Source organism: Hoplias malabaricus, chromosome 2, assembly GCF_029633855.1.
Source record: "Hoplias malabaricus isolate fHopMal1 chromosome 2, fHopMal1.hap1, whole genome shotgun sequence".
Taxonomy (NCBI): domain Eukaryota; kingdom Metazoa; phylum Chordata; class Actinopteri; order Characiformes; family Erythrinidae; genus Hoplias; species Hoplias malabaricus.
Window position 1 is genome coordinate 42,218,337 of NC_089801.1, and position 21,071 is coordinate 42,239,407.

Here is a 21,071-nt window from a genome sequence, read left to right on the forward strand (position 1 = left end):
GAACAGGGTGAAATGGGGATAAGTATACAGAGCAACAAATGGCCTAAAGTCTGTAATTATAAAAGTACAAAGTGCTTGTGTGTGGCCAGAGGAGCTGAGAGAATAGTTACTGAGTTACTCTCGTAATTTCGTTGCTTATATTTTCAATAATATCCATTTGAATTTTTTATATAAATTTAATAAAACACATTTAAACAAAAACACATTATATTTTTAGAAAAAAAAAACTTGTATGAAAGAAAACCTTTATGGGAATAATTTCTAGCTTTCATAATTTTTGTGGCTGCATAAATACCTTATGTGAAAGAATACTATCAAATCCTCGCATTAATGTGTCTCCCAGAAATTGTAGAAGCTGTCACTGCAGCAAAACTGAAATTAATAGTTTTCAGATTTCAGATGTAACACCAGTGACTTCAACACTGCTGAGAATGCAATATTATATTGTAGTATCGTACGCCGAGTGTGTAATATATGTTTTAAAATGTTCGTGACTGGTGTAGATTAATTAAAGGTTAAAGTTGGCCCGTACGGGGATCGAACCCGCGACCTTGGCGTTATTAGCACCACGCTCTAACCAACTGAGCTAACCGGCCGTGTGAGTCCTTTCTAGAATATCCGAATAAGAGCGAATATCTAATGTCGCTGTATGTATATTTAGAATCATACAGGGCTTCAGTGTATATATATATATATATATATATAAATTTTTCGTTCGGTTTATTAAGACCGTGAATTTGTCCCTTTCCGGTAGGTCGGTGCTGTAGAACCAGAAATACGCAGGGAGGATTTGGATGTCATCCAGTCCCTTCCAATATAACCTAACATTAAACCTAACCCTAACCTCCCGTGAAGAAGGAGTTGGATGTTGGCGGAGCTGGATGTGATCCGACTCCACTGGATTTCTGGGTCTGTAACTTGGAGCTGCAACGTGGAGCTGTTAGTGGGTAGCGCCAGTGACCGGCAGAGGGCGCCCTATAAATCCTGCTTTCACCTGTGAGTGTAGAAGAAGACTGACATAAACAAAGAAGTATCCGTGTGAATGGAGTGGTATTTTATTTAAAATTAAAAATAACAAAACCTTGATCATTTCTGGCCTCCTTTTGGTGAGTGCTTTTTATTTCCCTTCAATTTTACCCAGGTTCGCTTTATCTGCTGGAGTCCAGGAGTGTCTCAGGAATCTGGTTATATATTCAGAAACCCTTGCCACTTATCACCTTACATGTTCTTAAAGATCAAGTAGCAAACAGAGCTTAAACCTTTTCAGATGACTGCAGTGCAACCGAAAGGACGCACTGGAGCAGCTGCAAATGAGCCAAGGTGGTCATCTTGCTCAGTGCACTGGACCTGTTATATCTGGAGTGATGGGGCTCCATCCAAAAGGTTCTGGAGTTAGTTTTGGTTCCATCATCGGCACCTGACCTGACAAATGTTCATGTGGATGAATGACATCAAATCTTCAAAGCAAAGTGATCCCCCTTCTAGAGTAGAGCTTTCCATATAGTGATAACATATTCCGCGGTTTTTACAAATGTGGACGGTATCTCAAAATGAGGGTGGTATTTATGACGTGTGTGATGTGTCAAATTTGAAGCCTCAGTTGGCTGAAAAATCTGCTGTGGTGTGCTAAACCATAAGTGCCTGTTAGCGCCAGTTGTGCTTTTAAACATTGTACACCGTCTTAATTTGCTTATTGTCGAATTTTCTGTTCCATCAGCACAAGTTGCTGAGGTTTGCTCTCTCAGAAACAGGCTTTTATCATCAACACGTGTCGGTGTGCACTGTCGGGCTGTGTTTAGCTACAATTACTCAACTTTGTGTTTAGCTACAGATATAAGGCTCAGCGCAGCCTGACAGAGCATCCCCTCCCCACGGTCATACCGTATACCGCGATAATATTTTGAGCCAGTATGGTGGTATGAAAAATGTGTATACCGCCATTCCCTAGTCCTGGTGTACCCTTCTTGCAGAATATAGCCTGTATTGGATGGCTAGTTGTCACCAATGACCGAAAGCATTTGCTAAAACCATTTACAGTCTAGTCTGTTGTTTACAGAGATCTCCAGGTCGAATGGATCCCCCAGAGCCTAACGGAACCGACAGTTCTGGTTCTGATCCAGTTGATCCTCAGATTAAACCCCGTTTTGAAGAGTTACCTCCGGCTGTTTTGGCCAGAATCGAGCGGAATCGCCAGAGGGCGCTGCTGCTGAGACAAGCTCGACTCGCTCACACAGCACCATCCGTTGGAGACGGTAAGCAATGGCACATCAGTAGGATGCAACAAATCAATGTATTTAAATTATTTCTTACATCCTCCTCCTGATTAAATGTTCATCTGGCAGAAATGGAAATTGCCGACATCTCTGGTAGAAATTTATAACTGCTTGAAACACATTTTGCACTCTGGGTTGTTGCACTATTTTGCACTATGCTCCTAAGAAGCTCCTTTCAGCGTATTCTTATCAGTCCATTTTCATCAATATCTGCGGCTCTGACTGAGTGACTGTTCCAGGATTTACAATATGACTCGCTGCAGCTGGACATTTTATTTGAGCAGATGTTTTTCCTCTGGGTTCAGTGACGCCACTTCTTTCAGTTTCAACACATCTTGCATAAAGCTGCTTTAAAGTGGTTGTTTGAGGGTGGTATTTAGTTTTGTGTGAAATTCTTTGTTCAGTGTTGATGAATGGAACAGGACATATAAAAGCTACATCCATATTGCCTCTGTTTGCTATGCAGAGAGAGATTAGCCTCAAAATACTTTACAAATGCGTAAATGTTCATCCACAAATTAAAGTCACAAATATGTTTCACTGTTCACAAATGAATACATCACACTCTGTGACTCACAGGCTGCTGTTTTTGGATTCTGAAACTTTCTTTTCACATTTCACCCGATCCAAATACAAATGCAGCCCGATCCACAAATATGGAGAGCAGGCGAACAAGTTGTTTTAGGACATGGGGACCAACTTAAATGGAGACGCATTTGCACAACATTTAATGTGGAAGTGCCCTGTGAAGGACTGGTGCCCCCTCCAGGGTGTATTACCCGCCTTGCACCCAATGATTCCAGGAAGGCTCTGGACCCACCGCGCCCCTGAACTGGATAAGCGGTTAGATAATGGATGGATGGATGGATTAATGTGGAAGTTCGGACAAAAAGCCCCCACACCGCTGAATTCAGCTTCATATCACAGACAGTTGGGAGTGCGGTGATCACTGTGTAACACTTTTGAAGGTGCCCTAAATTTAACAACGTTAAAATCCAGCAAAACTTCCCTAATTTCGCTGCAGACTAGGGTTGTCAAATAAAATACGTTAAAATCATCCCGTATTTGGACTAAAGCCGTGTTGCTTATTGGACTGATATGGGATGTATTTTTGAGATTGGATTGTTAAAACGGGTGATTTGTTTCAGACAGATGCTCTCCCTCAGCCGGAGGGAGGGGCAAGTACCCCATGGCTCCAAAACAGAATATGTGCTTCTCATTGGTCATCACTTTTATTTAGCCAATCAGCAGTCAGAGTTAGCTGTCTATCATTTACTGCGGCAGCCAATGGAGTTACAGTCCTGCCTACAGGGGGCTGTTTTGCTGAGACCAACAGGTCAGTCCTGAGTCACTGGGGTAAACAACAGAGCCACCTAGCGGAGGCTTGTTCGCCTGTTGGCCACATTTGTGGATCAGGATGCATTTGTATTTGGATCGGGTGAAATGCGAAAGGAAAGTCTCAAAATGTAAAAACCCACGAGAGGAAATTAACAAAAAACACGTGAGAGACTTGACCCGCAAATACAGATTCTACAATTTACAAATACATTTTAAATTAGATTAAAATGTGCAAAGCCAGACTGTAAAATTTGTGGTACTTGTTCATGTTCCACAGGTGCAGTCACAGCGAAAGTGTCGAAAACCATCGACTCAGGAGCAGGGTTCTTCATTGAGGAAGAAGAGGATAACAGTGAACAGAGGACCAATATTGTGCAAAAGCCTGGTAACTACCAACTACAGCCATTAAAGTTGAAATCAGCCATTTAATCAACAAGTATTATGGAGTTGAATGATTATGTATATATTATTTATATAGTGGGCCTAACTTTGGATAAAAAAAAAATATCCAATTCTGTTTTGTCATTCCTGAATGAATCAGTTTATGCTCCACAGAATGGGTCCCCAATATGTGGATCTTTTTCATTTCAGAGGTTTCTGCAATAGAATCATTTATAATAAGTTCAATTTATATAGCGCCTTCCACAAACCAAAGGACATTTTACAGAGTGTAAAATAAAAAAAAAATCAACAAGGATAAAGAAAAGAGAAGAGGAAAGTTTTAAGCTGAGATACAAAGGAGACAGTGATGAGCAGAGATGGAGAGATTGAGACAAAATGTTACAAAGACTAGGAGCGGCTGCCCTAAAGGATCTGCCACCCATGGTTGAGTGTCTGGTATAAGGGACAGTAAGAAGTCCAGTGTTGGTAGATCTAAATGTGTGAGAGAGACGGTAAGGGAGAACCAGATTAGAAAGATGAGCAGGAGCCAAGCCATTTAAAGCTTTCAAGGTTAAAAGAAGAATTTTACATTTTATCTGAGAAATGATAGGGAGCCAATGCAGTTGCTGGAGAACAGATGTAATATGTGAAGTGCACTTGGTAGATGTAAGAACTCTAGCTGCAGGGTTTTGGATGTACTGGAGACGGTTAATTAATTTGACTGGAAGGCCAAAGAAAAGGGAGTTACAGTAATTGACTCGAGAAAATAAAGGCATAGAACAACATTTTAGAGTCAGTGTCATTAAGCATGTGGCATAATCGTGCAATGTTCGGCAAATGGAAAAATGCAGTTTTAGTGATAGACAAATGTAAGTTTGGAATCAACAAAACAGCCAAGGTTTTAACAATCTGGACTGGCTTGACAGCTGCACCATCAATGTCAACAGAAAAATGTGAAACCTGGGGAAAGTGGTGATTTGGCTCCAACTAGGAAAACTTCTGTTTTATCTGCACTGGGTCTTAGATAGTTAGTGTGCAGTCAGAGTTTTAAATCAACCATACAGGAACTCACCACTTGGGCAGAAGCAGCGGGTGAAGCAGTGCTGATATGGATCTGAATTTCATCAGCATAGCAGTGAAAATTAAGATTATAAAGTAGGCCCAAGGAGAGATCCCTGGGGTACAACACTGGGGGCTGATGATAGATCGAGAAGAATTAGGAAGTTGAGAAATCTGGCATCTGTTGGTAGCAGCAGATCATTACAGACTTTATGAGGGCAGTCTCAGTGCATGGTGTGAAAACCAGATTGAAATGGCTCATATAGATTGTTTCTTGCTAGAAAGTCATGTTGCTGAGCAGCTACAACTCTTCCATCACTTTGGCCAGGAAGGGGAGTTTAGCATGAGCATGACAAAGATCTAGACATAATCAGAGAGACGGTGGAAGGATTGACAGTGTCAAAACCTTGGCAAAACTATCAAACTCAATGTTTAATTGACTGATGAACAATTAAATAAATAAAATTATATTTTTTGTGTGTGAGCCCCGGTGATGGAGCCGGATTATCTGGTGTGTGAGGAGTGTTCAAAGCCATTTATGGATTCCTATCTCAGCAACAGCTTTGATCTTTCAGTCTGCGACAAATGCAGGTAATTCTCTCTCTCTCTCTCTCTCACTGCAACATATGACTGTTTTTTGGTTTCTTGTTTTTTTTTCCGATGTGGTTGGGCAATTGTAGTCACTTTGCAGGTGCGTGCGTATGTGTGTTCCTGTAAAAGTGTTCAAGAATGTTCTTCAGAAACAAAATGGTAAAACAAAACACACTTTCACAGAATTAAAGGGTAACATATATTTCAGAATTCTTGACAATGGTCTTTAAGCTGCTCTTTAATGGAAAATTATTGTGTGTTGTGTCATAAAGGGATAATGAGGAGAAACACCGCTTGATTTCTCGGACAGAGGCAAAGCAGCAGTTTTTGTTGAAGGACTGTGATCTGGACTTGAGGCCGCCGCCGCTACGCTTTGTTCTGAGGAAGAACCCACACAATCCTCGCTGGGGTGACATGAAACTCTACCTGAAAACACAGGTGAGACTAGAGCATGTGGACACACTTTAGAATGGGTTCATTAAAATCACCATCTCCGATGCCAGGAGTCCGTTAGAGGCTTATAATTTTTTTGTGTGTGTGGAGGTGGAGAAGCGGTCTTTGGAAGTCTGGGGAAGCGAGGAGGCTCTGGAGGAAGCGCGAGAAAACAGAGAGGAGAACCGTGAGGTCCAAAAACAGAAACGATTCAACAAGAAGGTCAAAGGTACACACACACACTCTGTATCACACAAACACACACTGTCACACAAAACATTCTTTCTCTCTATATCTCACTCTCTCCCCTTCCCCTCTCTCTCTCTCTCTCTCAGAGCTGAGGCGAGCAGTCAGAAGCAGTGTGTTCAGGAAGGATTTGATCACCCATCAGCATGACTACGGTTCAGAAGAGCTGCTGGACGCAGACGAGGAACTGTTTAGGAAAGTGTGTAAAACCTGCGGACACCAGCTCACCTTTGAGAAGATGTAGAGGCCCACATCACAAATGGCTCCCTTGCTCACTCAATAGTTAGCGAGGGAAAGTGTTGAGGGAGCAATGGAGTTAGGCTGCCAGTAGAAGGCAGTGTTGAGTAGTCAGTGCCATAGAACAACACACAGCTGAGAAATTACAGATATTGCTTTAGATTGCTTTCTTCTCTTCGTTCCATTAATTTTCTCACTCTTTCTATCCCTTTCTCATTCTCACTCACTGTCGCATTTACAAGTTCCTCATGTTCTGGGCCCTTCTGTTTCCCCTCGCTGTCCTTCGCTCCCAGAAGCTGTCACAGGGCAGGAAACTGCATGAAATGCAGGTTCAGGTCTTGTTTTCTTTCTCTGTTCACTTGTTTTCTATTCCTATCTTGCACACTCACTGTCCAAAGAAGACCTCATTTTAATTAACAATTAAAATAAAAATAAAATGAAAATAAATTTGTTCATGCTGCGACGGTGTCAAAACACTTGATTCACCATTTAATAGGACGGTTTTTCCTCAGGTTGTATGACGATTTTTGAGGATAAAGCTGGAGGCAGAATTATTAGAGTTCTCTCTGGACACTTGGTGCTGCTACTAAGTAGCGTTCAAACTCCCCACATTGTTTATTTACAGGGAACATACATCAACTCAGACATTAAGAGTTTGAGATAAATACACTTGTTTGAGATGTTTGTGTGTTATTACACCTTTTTGTATATGTGGAAAATTGCAAAATTTACAAATGTACAAATTATACAATTTTAATAATGAGTCAAAATAAATGCAATAATAAAGTTAAGAAATGACTGAAGGCTATTTGTAGCTTTAAACAGGTTTTAACATTAGTCTATTTACATGCGTGTGTATGTATATGTGTGTTTATATATTTGGTGAGTGCCAAGTTTGAGAGAGAAGAGAATATCACGCTCCACTTTAACTTCAGATCTAAACACATCCACAGCTGTTTGTGTCCATCTTTCCACTGTGAGACGGAAGAAATCAACACCATGGGTCTGAAAGGACGAGGCACTGGAGAGGAAACCAAATGGACACAAAAGATGAAAATTAAATAGGGTCACGAGTGCTCAAGGCTCACTGAGCTAGTGCTGTTATGATAGAAAAGAGTCAGAACACACTGACCCCTTTTCTCCCCTTCACACATCAGCGGGACTCGTATGGAGCTATATTAGGGCCAAACGTTTTGTTTATTTAAAAAAAAAAAGCTGAACATGAAAGTTCAAATCTTGAGATTGAACTTTGAAAAATACAACAATAAATTCAAAATTAAAATAAGTGTAGGATGATTATTTTCTGTTTAAATAGAATTTTGATTCATTTTTTTAAATAAATAATTCATTTTCAATTTTCACTTACCTATATATTTTGATGTTTGAATTCTTATATTTTTCAATTGCAGATTTTATGTTTTCAGATTCAAATCAAATTTTTTAGTTTCACATCTTTTTTTCGGTCTTAAGTCTGAAACTGAAAGGATCTGAAAGTGTAAATAAGATCTATGACACTTTTCTCACGTGGGAGGCGGGACATCAGCAGAGAGGGGCGTGGTCTAACGACTGACAACATCGAATTTAAGGTGGAGTAGCTTCCTCAGTGTTGACAATGAACTATCTCTGAACACTCACGTTATTATCTTGAATGGCACAAAGTGGGTTTTGCGTGATGCCTGTGCTACCATTAAAGACTGGACAGTTGCGAAGAAGAAGAGGAAGAGGGTTCCCAAGTTTAGGGGTAGCAGCACTAAAATATCTGCCACCCAGGGTAGAAGGTTTGGTTGAGGGGATAGTAAGGATACAAGAGGTTGAGGAGCGGAGACAGCGGGAAGGACAATACAAAGAAATTAGTCCAGACAGAGCCAAGACCAGAGACAAGACCATGTAGAGCCTTGAAGTTGAGAAGAATCATTTTGAATTTAATTCTATGCTCAACAGGAAGCCAATGCAGCTGCTGGAGAACAGGTGTAATATGCTTAGTGGAGGTAAAGGCCCTAGCTTCAGAATTCTGGATGTATTGAAGACAATTTAAAAGTTTGACTGGAAATACGTAGAACGGTGAATTGCAATAATCGATACTAGAAAAAAATCAAAGCGTTCACCAACATTTTAGCATCATTGTCACTAAGCATGGGGCGCAAGCCTGCAATATTCCACAAGTGATAAAACGCAGTTTTAGTGACTAGATTAACATGAGAGTCAAGAGAGAGACTCGAATCTAGGAGGCAGCCAAAGTTCTTAAATGAATGGGCTGGCTTAATATCAGCACCATCAATATGAACTGAGAAATTTGATACATGAGAAAGTAATGTCTTCATTCCAACTAATAAAACTTCGGTCTTGTCTGCATTTAGTTTGAGGAAGTTGTTCTGTAACCAGATGTTTAACTCCATAAAGCATGTACTCAAAGCCTGGTCAGAGGCAGCGAGGGAAGAAGTATGGATGTAGATCTGGATATCGTCAGCATAGGAGTGGAATTTTAAACCATGCTTGTGGATGATCTGACCAAGAGGATAAATATAAATAATAAAATCAAAGGACCAAGGACAGATCCCAGAGGAACACCACAATCTACCGGGGCCAAATAGGATTTATTAGAACCAATAGTAACATACTGATGTTTCTCAGCAAGGTATGAATGAAACCACTGAAGAACAAGGCCAGAAATACCAATAGATAATAGTATTGATATAAGTAGGTTGTGATTGACCGTATTAAAAGCTGATTTTAAATCCAAGAGAATCAGGATATTAAGGAATCCGGCATCTAGAGACAGCAGTAAGCTATTCAAACTTTAACCAGAGCAGACTCTGTACTGTGTAATGTGCAAAAACCAGAGTGAAAGGGTTTATATAGGTTATTTGAGGATAGAAAATCATGCAGCTTAGTGGCTACAATTCTTTCCATGACTTTGGACAGAAAGAGGAGATTAGAAATAGTTAAACACAGATGGTCTAACCCAGGTTTCTTCACTATAGGGGTGATAGCAGCTGTTTTAAGTGAAGGAGGAACATATAAAGCACAGATTTATCAAATAAGTTATAAATTGAGAGATATCAGAGGCAGAAGATTTTAGAATAGCTGTAGGGGTTGGGTCTAAATGTGAGGTGCGGGAAGTTGATTTAAAGATGACCTCAGTAACAGTGGAGGGGAAAAAAACAGAGTGAAGTTTGTCTGATGAGAGCGAGGTGGCCTCAGGAAAGGAAAAACAAGATGCTACAGGGAAGTGTAGATAGATTTTATCGATTTTGTCCTGAAAGTAATCCATAAATACTTGACATTGGGCAGAGGAGCTCGGGGTAGGTAAAGAAGGTGAGTCATGAACCATGGTGAAGTATGAATGGCAGGGACACATCTAGTCCTGAGAGGGGCAAGAGTGTTAAGTGTTTCAGAAACAGTGCTATTGTACTGTATGACCAAGTCTTCAGGAGAGGACAAATTAGAAGGATCAAACAAAGCAGAAGTCTGGAGAAGATTAGAAAAGTTTGGGTGGAAACAGAGGAAAGATTTCGAAAGGAAAACAGAGATTTTACATAGGTTTTAGGAAAGGTTAAACCTAGACCACACTCAATGAGTTTATGGTCGGAAAAACCGACAACAGAACCAGACACTGAAACATTATTTAGACCATGAGTTCAAAGCTAGTCAAGTGTATGTTCAAGAGCATGTGTAGGAATCAACATGCTGAGTCAATCCAAAACATTCAAAAATATTGTAACGTTCAGTGTAGAATCAACATGAATATTGAAATCACCCAACAAAATAACAGACGACATAGATAAAGTGAGTGGTTTGCTCAAATCAGAGAAAGCAGAGAGCAGTGAAATAAATGAGAAATCTTTAAGAGCTAAGTATTCAAAGGTAGTGACATCATGGAAGTCCAACTGTTAAACATTCATGTCCGAGTGGAATACAGCAGCCAAGCAACCACCACGAGACGAGGTTTGGTTATACTGTATAAGTAAAGCTTGGAGACGCTAATAAATTAATGTTCAGGGAATCCCCAGCTTGTTGCCATGTTTCAGTGAGAAGGAGCATGACCAGGCTCTTCTTAATGATTAAGTGATTTATAAGTGATGCCTTGTGAGAAATAGAGTGAGAGTTTAAGAGAGCTCCAGTGGATAAGTCAGAGCTGAACTCTGAACAGTATTAATGCCATTATCCACCATTGCTTGTCCTTCTCTGGTCTATCTCTATATGGCTCTGCTTTCAGCGGAGCTTCCAGCCAATAAGGATTAAGCTCTGTTGTCATCTGGCTGTCTCTCGTCCCACGCCACTCCTGGGAAGCAGCTGCAGTAGCTGGCTCTGGAGCCCACATCCTACTCGCACTTGTGAGATTATAATACCATGTGTCATTATGACGTATAACAGGCGCAGACCCAAGTAGGCATGTACCATACCGAAAACAACAGCGAGCTCCACAGCATCAGGTGAAGTCGAACAAGCCTTTTTTTCTCTGGTGATTCTTCATGTGTTTAAACATTCATTACACTGACACCTTGTGGCCTCGATGTGTAGGAGGTTCTGTAGTAAACCTATTTTAAACATTGCTGCCCCCATTTGGGGGACACACTCTATGGAGCATAAAACTGATTCATTCAGAAAAAACAAAGCAGTGTGTTTCTTCATCCAGTGTGAATTAGACTTCATGACATATATATTTATATTATTGTCAAAAATTATTTGATCCTTTAATGATAAATTGTGTTTGATTTATGTTTCCACGATATTTGGCAATAATCTAAGTTTTCTCTGCAAGAAAACATGTGGTAATGCATTCTGCTCTGTGATCTGGCCCTGGAGGAGTGTGATTAATGGTTCTTCTGATTTCCCACCTGCTGTTTTATAGGACACTGCAGCTTGAAACTGATATCTGGGCTCTTGCATGCGTGAGTATCCTAAATTTAACCCCTTTGTGAAGGTCCAGTCCAGGAACTTAGTCTTAGCCTTAGTTCAGACCATTCACAACATAAAACTATTTGATTTTCTGGAATTAACAGTATCAGAGGGAGGGAGCGCCGTTCTGTCTGCAGGGGGCAATGAACAGGGCCCACTGAACAGGGCCCACAGGGCCCTTTCTTCTGTGGTTAATTTCTTATTTTATGGCTACTTTTCTATTACTGAGAGAAATCACAAAACTACTGACTGAAGTGACTCTGATTCAGTTCTGGAATAAAAAGACCCGTGTCATAATTAGAAATGTTTCTGTTTATGGATTAAAACAAAAACCCAGACTAGGCTAATATTAGAATTAAAATTCAGTTCATTGCTAAAATCTCCAAAAGCTACAAAATATATCACAGATTAATTTCTAAAGAAGCAGGTTAGCTAGGTTAATTTTATATAATGTATACTTTAAGTTGTTTCACAGCTAGGACTTTTTGCTTAACATGCTAATTCCATAGCTGCCAATACTTCAGACTACTTTCATTGGAAGTATACCTTAGATGCTAAGTCCACTGCTAATAAAGCTACTTTCATTTACACATCTCACAGACATTATTAATAAAAATATGAATTAAGAGCTAAATGTTCACTGTGGTGACCAGGTTGGGACACAGTTCCTCTGGCAGCCCAGTTAGCAAGAAGACAGCAGATCCACTGAGGGCGAAGCAGGAAGTTCATTGGGGATTTGCTCAGTGCTTTCTTGGCAAAACACTGGTGGAGATTTACACAAAAAATCACTTGCTGCTCAAATGTGTCTCCTGAGATTAAGACCTCAGTAATCTCACACATTTATCCTCTGGAATTTTAGTGGAGATCTCAGTAAAATCACAAATTCTGCTCAGATTTGCCAAATAAACTAAGCCCTACTCTCTGCATTATCCCTGCTTTATTATTATTATTTTTTTATAGCTCGCTTATGTAAAATAAGACATTTTAGGAGAATCTACATTAAGTCTCCTGAGCCAGTACTGAGCACCCTATAAGCAACAAAATTTTCTTCTGGGTAATTGTATTAGTTTATTTTCCAGAATAAAAGTCTCTGTGAATTTAAACTACTTAGATGTTGTCCATAGGACAGTAATCCAAGTGATCTAGTGGTGGACTAGCAGTGGTCTACAATCAATCAATACAAACAATACAGATATTTTAAGCCACATGCTTGCTGACTGGGAGGTGATCAAAAAAATGTGATGTGATTTGTATAGTGCAGTAGATAAGATTTCTGAGGTTGGATTCTGTGAGTGGGTAAACACTGTATCAGGGGTGGATAATCTCATCTGCAAAGGGCCAGTGTCGCTGTTGGATTTTAGTCCATTCACGCCAAATCAAACCCGATTTCACTCCTTTAATTAGTTGGTCTCAGTAAAACAACTGATCATGTGATCTCCTTGTTGGTTGGAACAAAAACCAGCAGCCACACCGGCCCTTTGTGGATAAGATTGCCCACCCCTGCACTATACACTCCATTCTGTACAAAAATTACATGTTGTCAACTCTGTCCACATAGAATTTATCTGGAATTTGTCTATGAGGATGTAAAGGACATTTGTGTTGTTGCAGACACAGCTGGGACTTGGACTGGACAGTGGCAACATGCTCAGTGGCTCAATATCTGTCACACCTCTACAGATATGCCTGTGTGTGTGTGTGTGTGTGTGTGTGTGTGTGTGCGTGTGTGTTGTTCCCTCCAGCGTTTCTTTGTGTGGAAATTTGTCTCGTCTGGGGCCAACTGGCCCACTACTTTGACTGGTGGCTCTAATAGTGGAGGGCAGCTGTCGCGCTAACACTCGACAGCAAATGTCTGAATGCTAACGTCTCTAGCCGTAATGCGATTCTCTGTATTTTGCTATTAGTGCTGGTGAATGATGTAAGCCCCAATAATAATAACAATAAAAGTCATTCCCCACGTAACTGACGTTGTGTGAGTTGAAGTGTGCTGAGCTGACGTTGTCGCCCATCTAATAATATAAAGTTTCCATTACTTCTATTATATAAAGGTCAAGTTGCTTTATGTTTGATAGAATAATGTTAATTGGGAGTATATATATATATATATATATAATGTATGTATATGTGTGTGTGCGTGTGTATGTATGCACTGACATATCTGTGCTCATCTTTGAAAAAGAGGAGAAAACCAAGCTGCACTGTCTCGCTTCATTTCATCCTGACTGAGAAAAGGAAATAGAAACAAAAGAAGAAATTTAAAAACAATGCATAACCAGTTAGTTAGTTCAGATACTAATGTTGGAAGAGTTGTTGCAGATATGTTGGAGGCAGAGACAATACTGAAAGATTTTTTGATATTGTACTTAGTTGCTTAGACACTGTTTTTTCATTAATCTATTTGTATTTTGCTAAAAAATTATTTATCAAATAACTTTGCAGTACTGAGTGTCCTCTGTTGGTGAGCGTGGAGTTCGTGTCCTCGCTGTCTGTGGGAGTTTAGTTATTTGAGCTCCAGAAGGTGGGAGGGGGGACTCATGCGTAAACAGTCCAAGAGCAGAACTCTGAGCAAGCTGTGAGACCAGATCAGTTCTTCCCTATCTCTCTTTCCCTCTCTTTTTCTTTCTTTCATTCTTTTACTTTCTTTCTCTTTCCCTCACTTCTCTCCTCTCTGTCCTGCTTTACTTACCGTCCCTTTCCTTCCCTCTCATGCCTCTTTCTGTTTCTTACTCATTCCCTTTTCTCTGATTCACCCTCTCTCTCTTTCTCTCCCTTTACCCCTCCTCCCTCCTCTCTTCCCTAATAACTCCCTGTGCTCTCCCTCTCACCCATGGAGACTCTTCATGCAGCTCTAACTCTTGGTGAGCTTGCGGCTCATTTGAAGCAGAAGCAGCAACAGCAGCTTAAAGTCTCAGAAGAAGAACCAGAGTCAAACTACGCAGATCTCAGGGAAACCAACACGAGCCTCTCCTCTGGCACGAAGACAAACGGCACCAAAACTGTGAAGGTCACGTTCACAGGGGAGGGAAACCAGTTGGCCGTGTTCCGATGGAAGGACCCCGGAGATGCCAAAGACTCTTCCTCCTCTGTCAAATCCGAATTTACAGAGGGCGAGGAGGAGCAAGAGGAGCTGAGCTATACAGAAATGCGTTTGGGAAACAGTCTTCACTCAGAGGATGACAGTGCCACGCCGACAGTGGATGCAGAATCTCACTACATCACAACCCATGAGATCCAGCTCACAGAACTTGACCATGACGTTGACTTCGACTTTGGACGTGGATCACGCTGGGGTTATGACGATGATAACCTTGTGTACTCGTTTGTGGATTATGCATCCTTTGAGAGTGTCAACGAAGATGGAATAGGGGCCAAAAGCATCCAACGATCAGATGGGCAGACTCCACGGCCACCCAAACTGGCAGCGACTGAAGCACCAGTTAGCACTGAAAGTGAGCCATGTGAAGGTACAAGTTCAGATGAGAGTCCCTATAAGGTTCCTGATGACAGACTTTGTTCCAGTGGACAAGTTCACATGGCTGTTAAAACTTCTCAGCCCCTAAGTGGTCCAGAAGAAGAAAACTTCTATTTCCGGACAGCACAGAACTCCACTGGACATTTTATAAACTCTGTCCGCAAGGACGAGGCACTTCAGGAGCAGGCTCACTGTTTCATCCCAGCCCCAGGACGACAGCACCTAGCCAGCAAGTTGAGAGGGAAAGACATCAACGAGTATTCAAGTGGGGCATCCAGTTCTGTCAGTGAGTTAGACGATGCAGATAAAGAGGTACGCAACTTAACAGCCAAGTCATTCCGCAGCCTTGCATGCCCTTACTTTGATGCCATTGACCTAAGGACCTCCAGCGAGTCTTCTGTATCTGAACATGGTCTGAGTTTCAACAGGTGGTCTGCAGTTGTTGACTGGAATTATGGCAGCATCGATCATGAACATGGCACACTAGAGACCACCAAGCACACAGAGAATAAAAATGGTAACATAATCACATCTAAGAACAGATCTTCCGAATCAGCTAAAAAATTGGAAGTGACAAGCAAGTTTCAGTCTGAGAGGGACGAGGCCAAGGCAGTCAACTTGACTGAGATGTTGAGCATCAGTTGCAACATGGAAACAGCATTGGCCTCAAAAAGCACACACAGTATTTCTGGCTCATGTTCCACCGCCAATGTTGAAATTACCAAGCCAGCAAGGTCAGGGTATGAAACAGGTAACCAGCCATCTGAGGTGACTGATGGTTCCAAAGACACATACCAGAAAGCAGTTGTTGCTTCAAGTCTCTTGCAAAATGTCATCTCCAAGAAAATGCAATTTGAGCAAGTGTGTATGGAGAGGTTTCAGGTGCAGCAATTTTCACCCTGCCCCCAGTATACAAACTCTCAAAATGACAACACAGATACCAAGAATGTCCAGAGGCAGGCATCAGAAACAGGGTCTGGGGAATCTACAATCTCCCTGGAAGAGCTTGGGGACATAATGCACAGTGTTTCTCACCTTTCTGAAGAGGAGGCAAATTCACATGGAGCCACAGGGGAAGCTTGTTTGGAGTCACCTGGCCCATCAGCATCCACTTCCAAAGCAGAGCCATGTGAAAGCTGTAAGGGTAAACTGCCATGCCTTCAAAGCAGTGCCTTCAAAACCTGGAAAGATAGTGAGCATATGATCCCTGGAAGTGACACCAAACCTACAGATGTAACAGTATCCACTGAACGTGGTAATGAGAGGAAGACCAAGGTGTCTCACTTGTATGTGCCCAGCTCACATCCCTTGCCCAAAGAGCGAGATCTGGTAAAAAGTGCAGGGGAAGGAGGGCAAGGAGAAACAAGTGCTGGTTCTGACTGCAGTCAAGGTAAAGCAAAAGAGATCACAATCTGCCTGCAGAACATGAAGGAAAACAACAGCAACCAGGTCAGTATTGCCAGCCTCCTGACGCCCAGCATTGGACACAACCCGGTTAAAAGTCACATACTCTCGGTTAGCGACAAAGCACCACACTTCATGGTGAGGGATTTCCGGGACAACAAATGGAAGCTGCACACCCCAATCCATCAGGTGCGAGATGTGCGCAAACTGGTGAAAAGCTCTTACAGATTTGTGTCACTGGAGAAGCCAGCACATAAATCTGGACCTTCTGTGTCATATGAGGAAATCCAGGATGTGAAAAAAGAACCAGACAAATCCCACTTTCCAAGCCCCATGGTGATCAAATTCCAATCTGTGAACACAAGCAGCACACAACAAAGCGCAAAAGTGAGCAGCAAGAGCTCACAAGAAACAGAAACTGCAAGAGAAGTCTCACCATGCTCCAGAAATGAGAGAATGCGCAGGGTGACATGTACCAAACAGATGGATCCAAAACTGGTCAGACAGAAAATGGAATGCAAGCTCACAAACCAGGCAGCTCTTGAAAAGTTGAAGGCAGCAGTTAAAACGATGGAGCAACTCTACGTCTTTGACAGGAATGAGTGGAAGCGCAAAGCAGAGGCACCCAGGGTGGTAACAGACAGTCATATTCTCTCGCTTATCACCAGTGAGGAACACAGAGTGGCAGGTAAAACGAATTCTGAAGACAAACAGGTAAAAATGTCAAACCTTGAGTCTCACACAGAAAGGATGCACATGAAACCCGTTGTACAGACAGGCATATCTAAAACCACTAAGCATGATTTGTGTGACAGTAGGTGTATGATGGGTCCAGAAGGTTGTCTAGGAAAGAGAACTTCTGTTAGTGTTGGAGCACATCAGAACAGACCATTTTCCACAGGTGAGAAGTCCAGTAAAGGTCCTTTGTGTCTCAAGTTTTCTCAATCTAAAGCTAGGCTGGAAGACAGAGGGAGGGTTGGCACCCCTGCTTCAGAGACTGTCAGTAAATCTCAGCATTTCCATCCACCTATGCCTGATTCTCAAAACTATCTAACCATCCCTGTTAAATCTTCCCCCACTGACCACAAAATTGCTTTGCAGCCTTGTCCCCAGCAAACCCACCAAACCCTACAGAGATCACCAGTCGTCACAGACTCCTGGGCGCCTGAGAGTCCAACAGCAACAATAATGTATCACCACACAGCTCACCCACAACTTGTCTGCATCACCCCACCTTTGGACATACCTGCTCCAAACACTCAGCGCAAGCTTCTGTTGGATCCCAGCACTGGTCAGTACTACCTGGTAGACAACCCTGTCCCCCTGCAGCCAGCAACACAGAGAATTTTTTACCCAGAAAGTGGACGATACCTGGATGTACCAATGTCTGTAACACCAGTGCCCATCTCACCCCTTACCTTGAGTCCAGCCTACCCACCTCCAACTTACTTCGTCTACCGACCCCCTCTACTGCCCCTACATTCACACACCCAGTCATCTACTTGCTTGGAGGGTGACGCTCTGGAATCTGGAGCAAGAAGCTTGTACCTTGCTCCACCAGGTGCACCAACGTCTGGAGCTAAGCAGGTCATTAGCATATCATCACAGCAAGGGCCTCGAATCATCGCTCCACCTTCTTTTGATGGAACGACCATGAGCTTTGTGGTAGAGCACAGATAACTGAGGGTGAGTGAGCCTAACCTTGGAGTACCCCTTGTCCACTCAAACCTTTTAAAAGAAAAAGAGTAACCAACCAGTCAGCCTATTAGCAAATATTTTCTGAAGGAAAGTGAGTCTTTTTGAGCAGGAAAAAAAACAAAATATGTATTGTATGGTTGAAGTACCAAAATATATTTTTGTGGAAATTCAAGGGCAGTGTTACACTTTGTCCATCAAAATATAATCAGTGTTTTTCAAAATAGATTCTAGCTAGTGCTATAAAAATAAAATACCCACAGAGTACCCTAGCCCTTCCTCTGCTCTCCAGATTTACAGTTGAAAACCACTGGGTTAGGAATGAAAAATATTCTTATTAAACGTAATATTTAAAAACATTTTATTTTTTGGCACAAAACAAAAATAAATGTGGTCCTGCTTTCAATAAAACAATATCTTGGTGCATTACTTTATTGTCTATATCCAGTACAAAGTCTACAGATCTGGATCTTAATGCCACTTTATGGTCCTGTGTTTTGTATTCACTGTAGTTAAATGACCTGTTGATGTAGTAGTAAACAGTGAGATTCTATGATGCACAAATTGGTCCCTTAAAGTACAACAATGTTATTCTGAGAGAAAGAGGCCATAAGAGAGACCCAGAGAGTATGTAGGTAGATCTAAGATTGAGTAAGTGAGTGAGAGCATGTTGTGTGGGGGTGATAGAAAGCAAGAAAATAGCTTTTGTGCAAGTGTGTCTATGTGTGTGTGTGCTACAGAAAGAAGCAGAGCACAAAAGAGGTTCCTCTCTGTAGTGCTGTGGTTATATGGTTTTGCTGAAGAAAAAAGTGTAGGAAAATAAGATGGAGTGATTTTTGCAGTGGATCCCTGCATCTAAAAACAGCAGGGTACTCGATCTCTGGTGTTTAAATCATTAAATCATTAAAAGGTTTTATTATATGTATGATACAGAAACTTGTCTTTCCAGTGGTGGTGAATGAAAATAAATGTCTGATTCCAATAGATGTCAAACAAACAAACAAATAACATCCAGCATTTTATTTATTTTATTGTCATCGGCATGATGACAATGATGGATGTATTACTCCCTTATTTTAATTATTATTTTATGTTTAAAGCTTAAAACAAATAGTCGTATTAATAACTCTCTGTTAAGATCTTAAAGATGTCTGATTCCATTACTACTACTGTGAACTATTCTGACTGATATTATAGAGTTTACATCAATAATTTGCCAGACAGTTTTAAGGATAAACTGTAAATATCTGATGTAGCTAGTAGTTGGTGATCACTGGAGTAGAGTACAGACATATGAGTGAAGTCAAAGCATTGGTGATGTGTTAATTTTTCTATATATCTGAAATTTTGATACAGTTTCCAAGCCTAGATTTTTACAGTAAGTGGTACGTAAGTTTTCTCCAGGAAGGCTTCCCACTACATTTTGAACACTTCTTTGTGGATTTGATAGCAACAAATCAGTTACGGCAGATTACAAACACAGCTCCACCTCGTGTCAAACATATTGGGCTCAGGAGAACACAGTTCCACTGTTCCACGGCCCAGTGTTGGGCTCGTTTGGATTTATACCCCTCTAGTCCAGACATGGCATTGGGCATGGTGACCACATTCTGTATTGACCACAAAACCCATGACCAGAATCTGAATCAGGATCTGGATTTGTAAGACTCTGCACTAGTGTGCATGCATGTGAGTGTTTATGTGTTTGAATGGGACACGTGTCGGTGTGTGAGAAGGATAAAGACAGCATAGCATGTGTGTGTGTGTGTGTGTGTGTGTGTGCGTGCATAAAGGTCAGTAGATTGTTGTGCTGAGGCAGGAGAATGACAGCTGCCGAGAACCATCATCAGCAGGGTCAGACCTTTTTATAGAGATACAGAGTGAGAGAGAGAGAGAGAGAGAGAGAGCAAGGAGAAATGTGTGTGAAGGCGGGTCGGGGGAGAGAGAGAAACTGGTTTAACTTGCTCTTGCTTCTCTGTACTTCAGATAGTCAATGGTATTGTCTCTCGCACACATTCTCGCACACATTTTTTAAAAAAGGGTTTGAATGCTCTCTCTCTCTCTCTCTCTCTCTCTCTCTCTCTTTGAATCAGGTTTATGTGGGAGTTGTGTGTATCTGTTTGTTATATCTGAGTTCTGTTCATATGCTGTTACACTATACAAGTTTCAGTTATACTTCAGTTTGTTAAAAATGGTTTGCCATTTATTTCTGAATTTATGATTCATCAATGGGCCAATAGCTAATTAAATTAGAGGACAGAACTGAACTGAGCAAAAAGTAGAGCTCCTCAAGTTTTCGAGGAAGTTCATTCTAACCCTCACCATGCCCGCTTTCCAGCACTGCATTGATGGAAAAATCATGGATTTGATTGCATTCAGCTTTGTAAACCTGACTGACGTCAGGTACTGCTTTTGGGTGATTAGTTGTGGCACTAAAACTAACCCCAAAAGTACTGAATGGAGTTATGCTACTCCAGGAAACCCAGTTCCACTGATTTGCATTCCTCATCTAGCAGTCACAGCTCTGTCTGTCCTTGGAGAGTTGACTCTGCCTTTGTGTTTAATGTATTATCCACCACACTGTCAGCTTTGCGACCACATCTGGAGAGATTGCAAGTTATCAGTTCAGTCCTTATGCAACAACGTATTAATTACTATCTGTAATAGTGCACAAAACCACATTATGAGATAGTTTCCTGATCTTTTTATTGAATTAAAATTAACAATAACAATTTTAATAATATATTTACTTCAGTAATTTATTCATAACATATTAGTGTAAACCTAATATACAGTTACATAACAGCTAACAGATATTTTTAATTAATTTTTTGTTTCTGTCTCTCTCTTTCTCAGGGGTGTGTGTGTGTATGTGTGTGTGTGTGTGTGAGAGAGAGAGAGAGAGAGAGAGAGAGAGATTGATTTTGTGTGTGTGATTCCAGAAACCTGTTTCCACTGCGTCGTGTGAACATACTCCCACACCGGAAATCATTGACATCATTTCCTGTGCTCTAGCTTCCTGTTTGCTCTGTTTTTTTTTTGCT

General features: G+C 41.3%; 2 protein-coding genes across 3 annotated transcripts; both read left to right on the top strand.

Moving 5' to 3' along the window:
• Window positions 1–970: 970 nt before the first annotated feature.
• Window positions 971–7,332, top strand: xpa (xeroderma pigmentosum, complementation group A). 2 transcript variants are annotated; one of them, XM_066660294.1, is made up of 7 exons: window positions 971–1,106; window positions 2,057–2,252; window positions 3,889–3,996; window positions 5,537–5,642; window positions 5,915–6,080; window positions 6,186–6,303; window positions 6,410–7,332. In XM_066660294.1, the coding sequence occupies exons 2-7, from the start codon at window positions 2,072–2,074 to the stop codon at window positions 6,562–6,564; spliced, it is 834 nt and encodes a 277-aa protein (XP_066516391.1). In that variant the 5' UTR covers window positions 971–1,106; window positions 2,057–2,071; the 3' UTR covers window positions 6,565–7,332. The 2 variants fall into 2 exon arrangements, with proteins under 2 accessions (XP_066516391.1, XP_066516392.1); XM_066660295.1 differs by having other exon boundaries at window positions 981–996.
• A 6,951-nt stretch (window positions 7,333–14,283) lies between these two features.
• Window positions 14,284–21,012, top strand: LOC136686483 (uncharacterized protein C4orf54-like). Its single transcript, XM_066660293.1, has 2 exons — window positions 14,284–18,018; window positions 20,884–21,012. Exon 1 carries the CDS (start codon window positions 14,284–14,286, stop codon window positions 18,010–18,012), a length of 3,729 nt encoding a protein of 1,242 aa, XP_066516390.1. The 3' UTR covers window positions 18,013–18,018; window positions 20,884–21,012.
• Window positions 21,013–21,071: the final 59 nt, after the last annotated feature.

Coding starts and splice junctions, on each gene's coding strand:
- xpa (XM_066660294.1), top strand. CDS start 2,072: ATGGATCCCCCAGAGCCTAACGGAACCGACAGTTCTGGTTCTGATCCA. Junction 2,253..3,888: donor AGCACCATCCGTTGGAGACG/GTAAGCAATGGC, acceptor CATGTTCCACAG/GTGCAGTCACAGCGAAAGTG. Junction 5,643..5,914: donor TCAGTCTGCGACAAATGCAG/GTAATTCTCTCT, acceptor TGTGTCATAAAG/GGATAATGAGGAGAAACACC.
- LOC136686483 (XM_066660293.1), top strand. CDS start 14,284: ATGGAGACTCTTCATGCAGCTCTAACTCTTGGTGAGCTTGCGGCTCAT.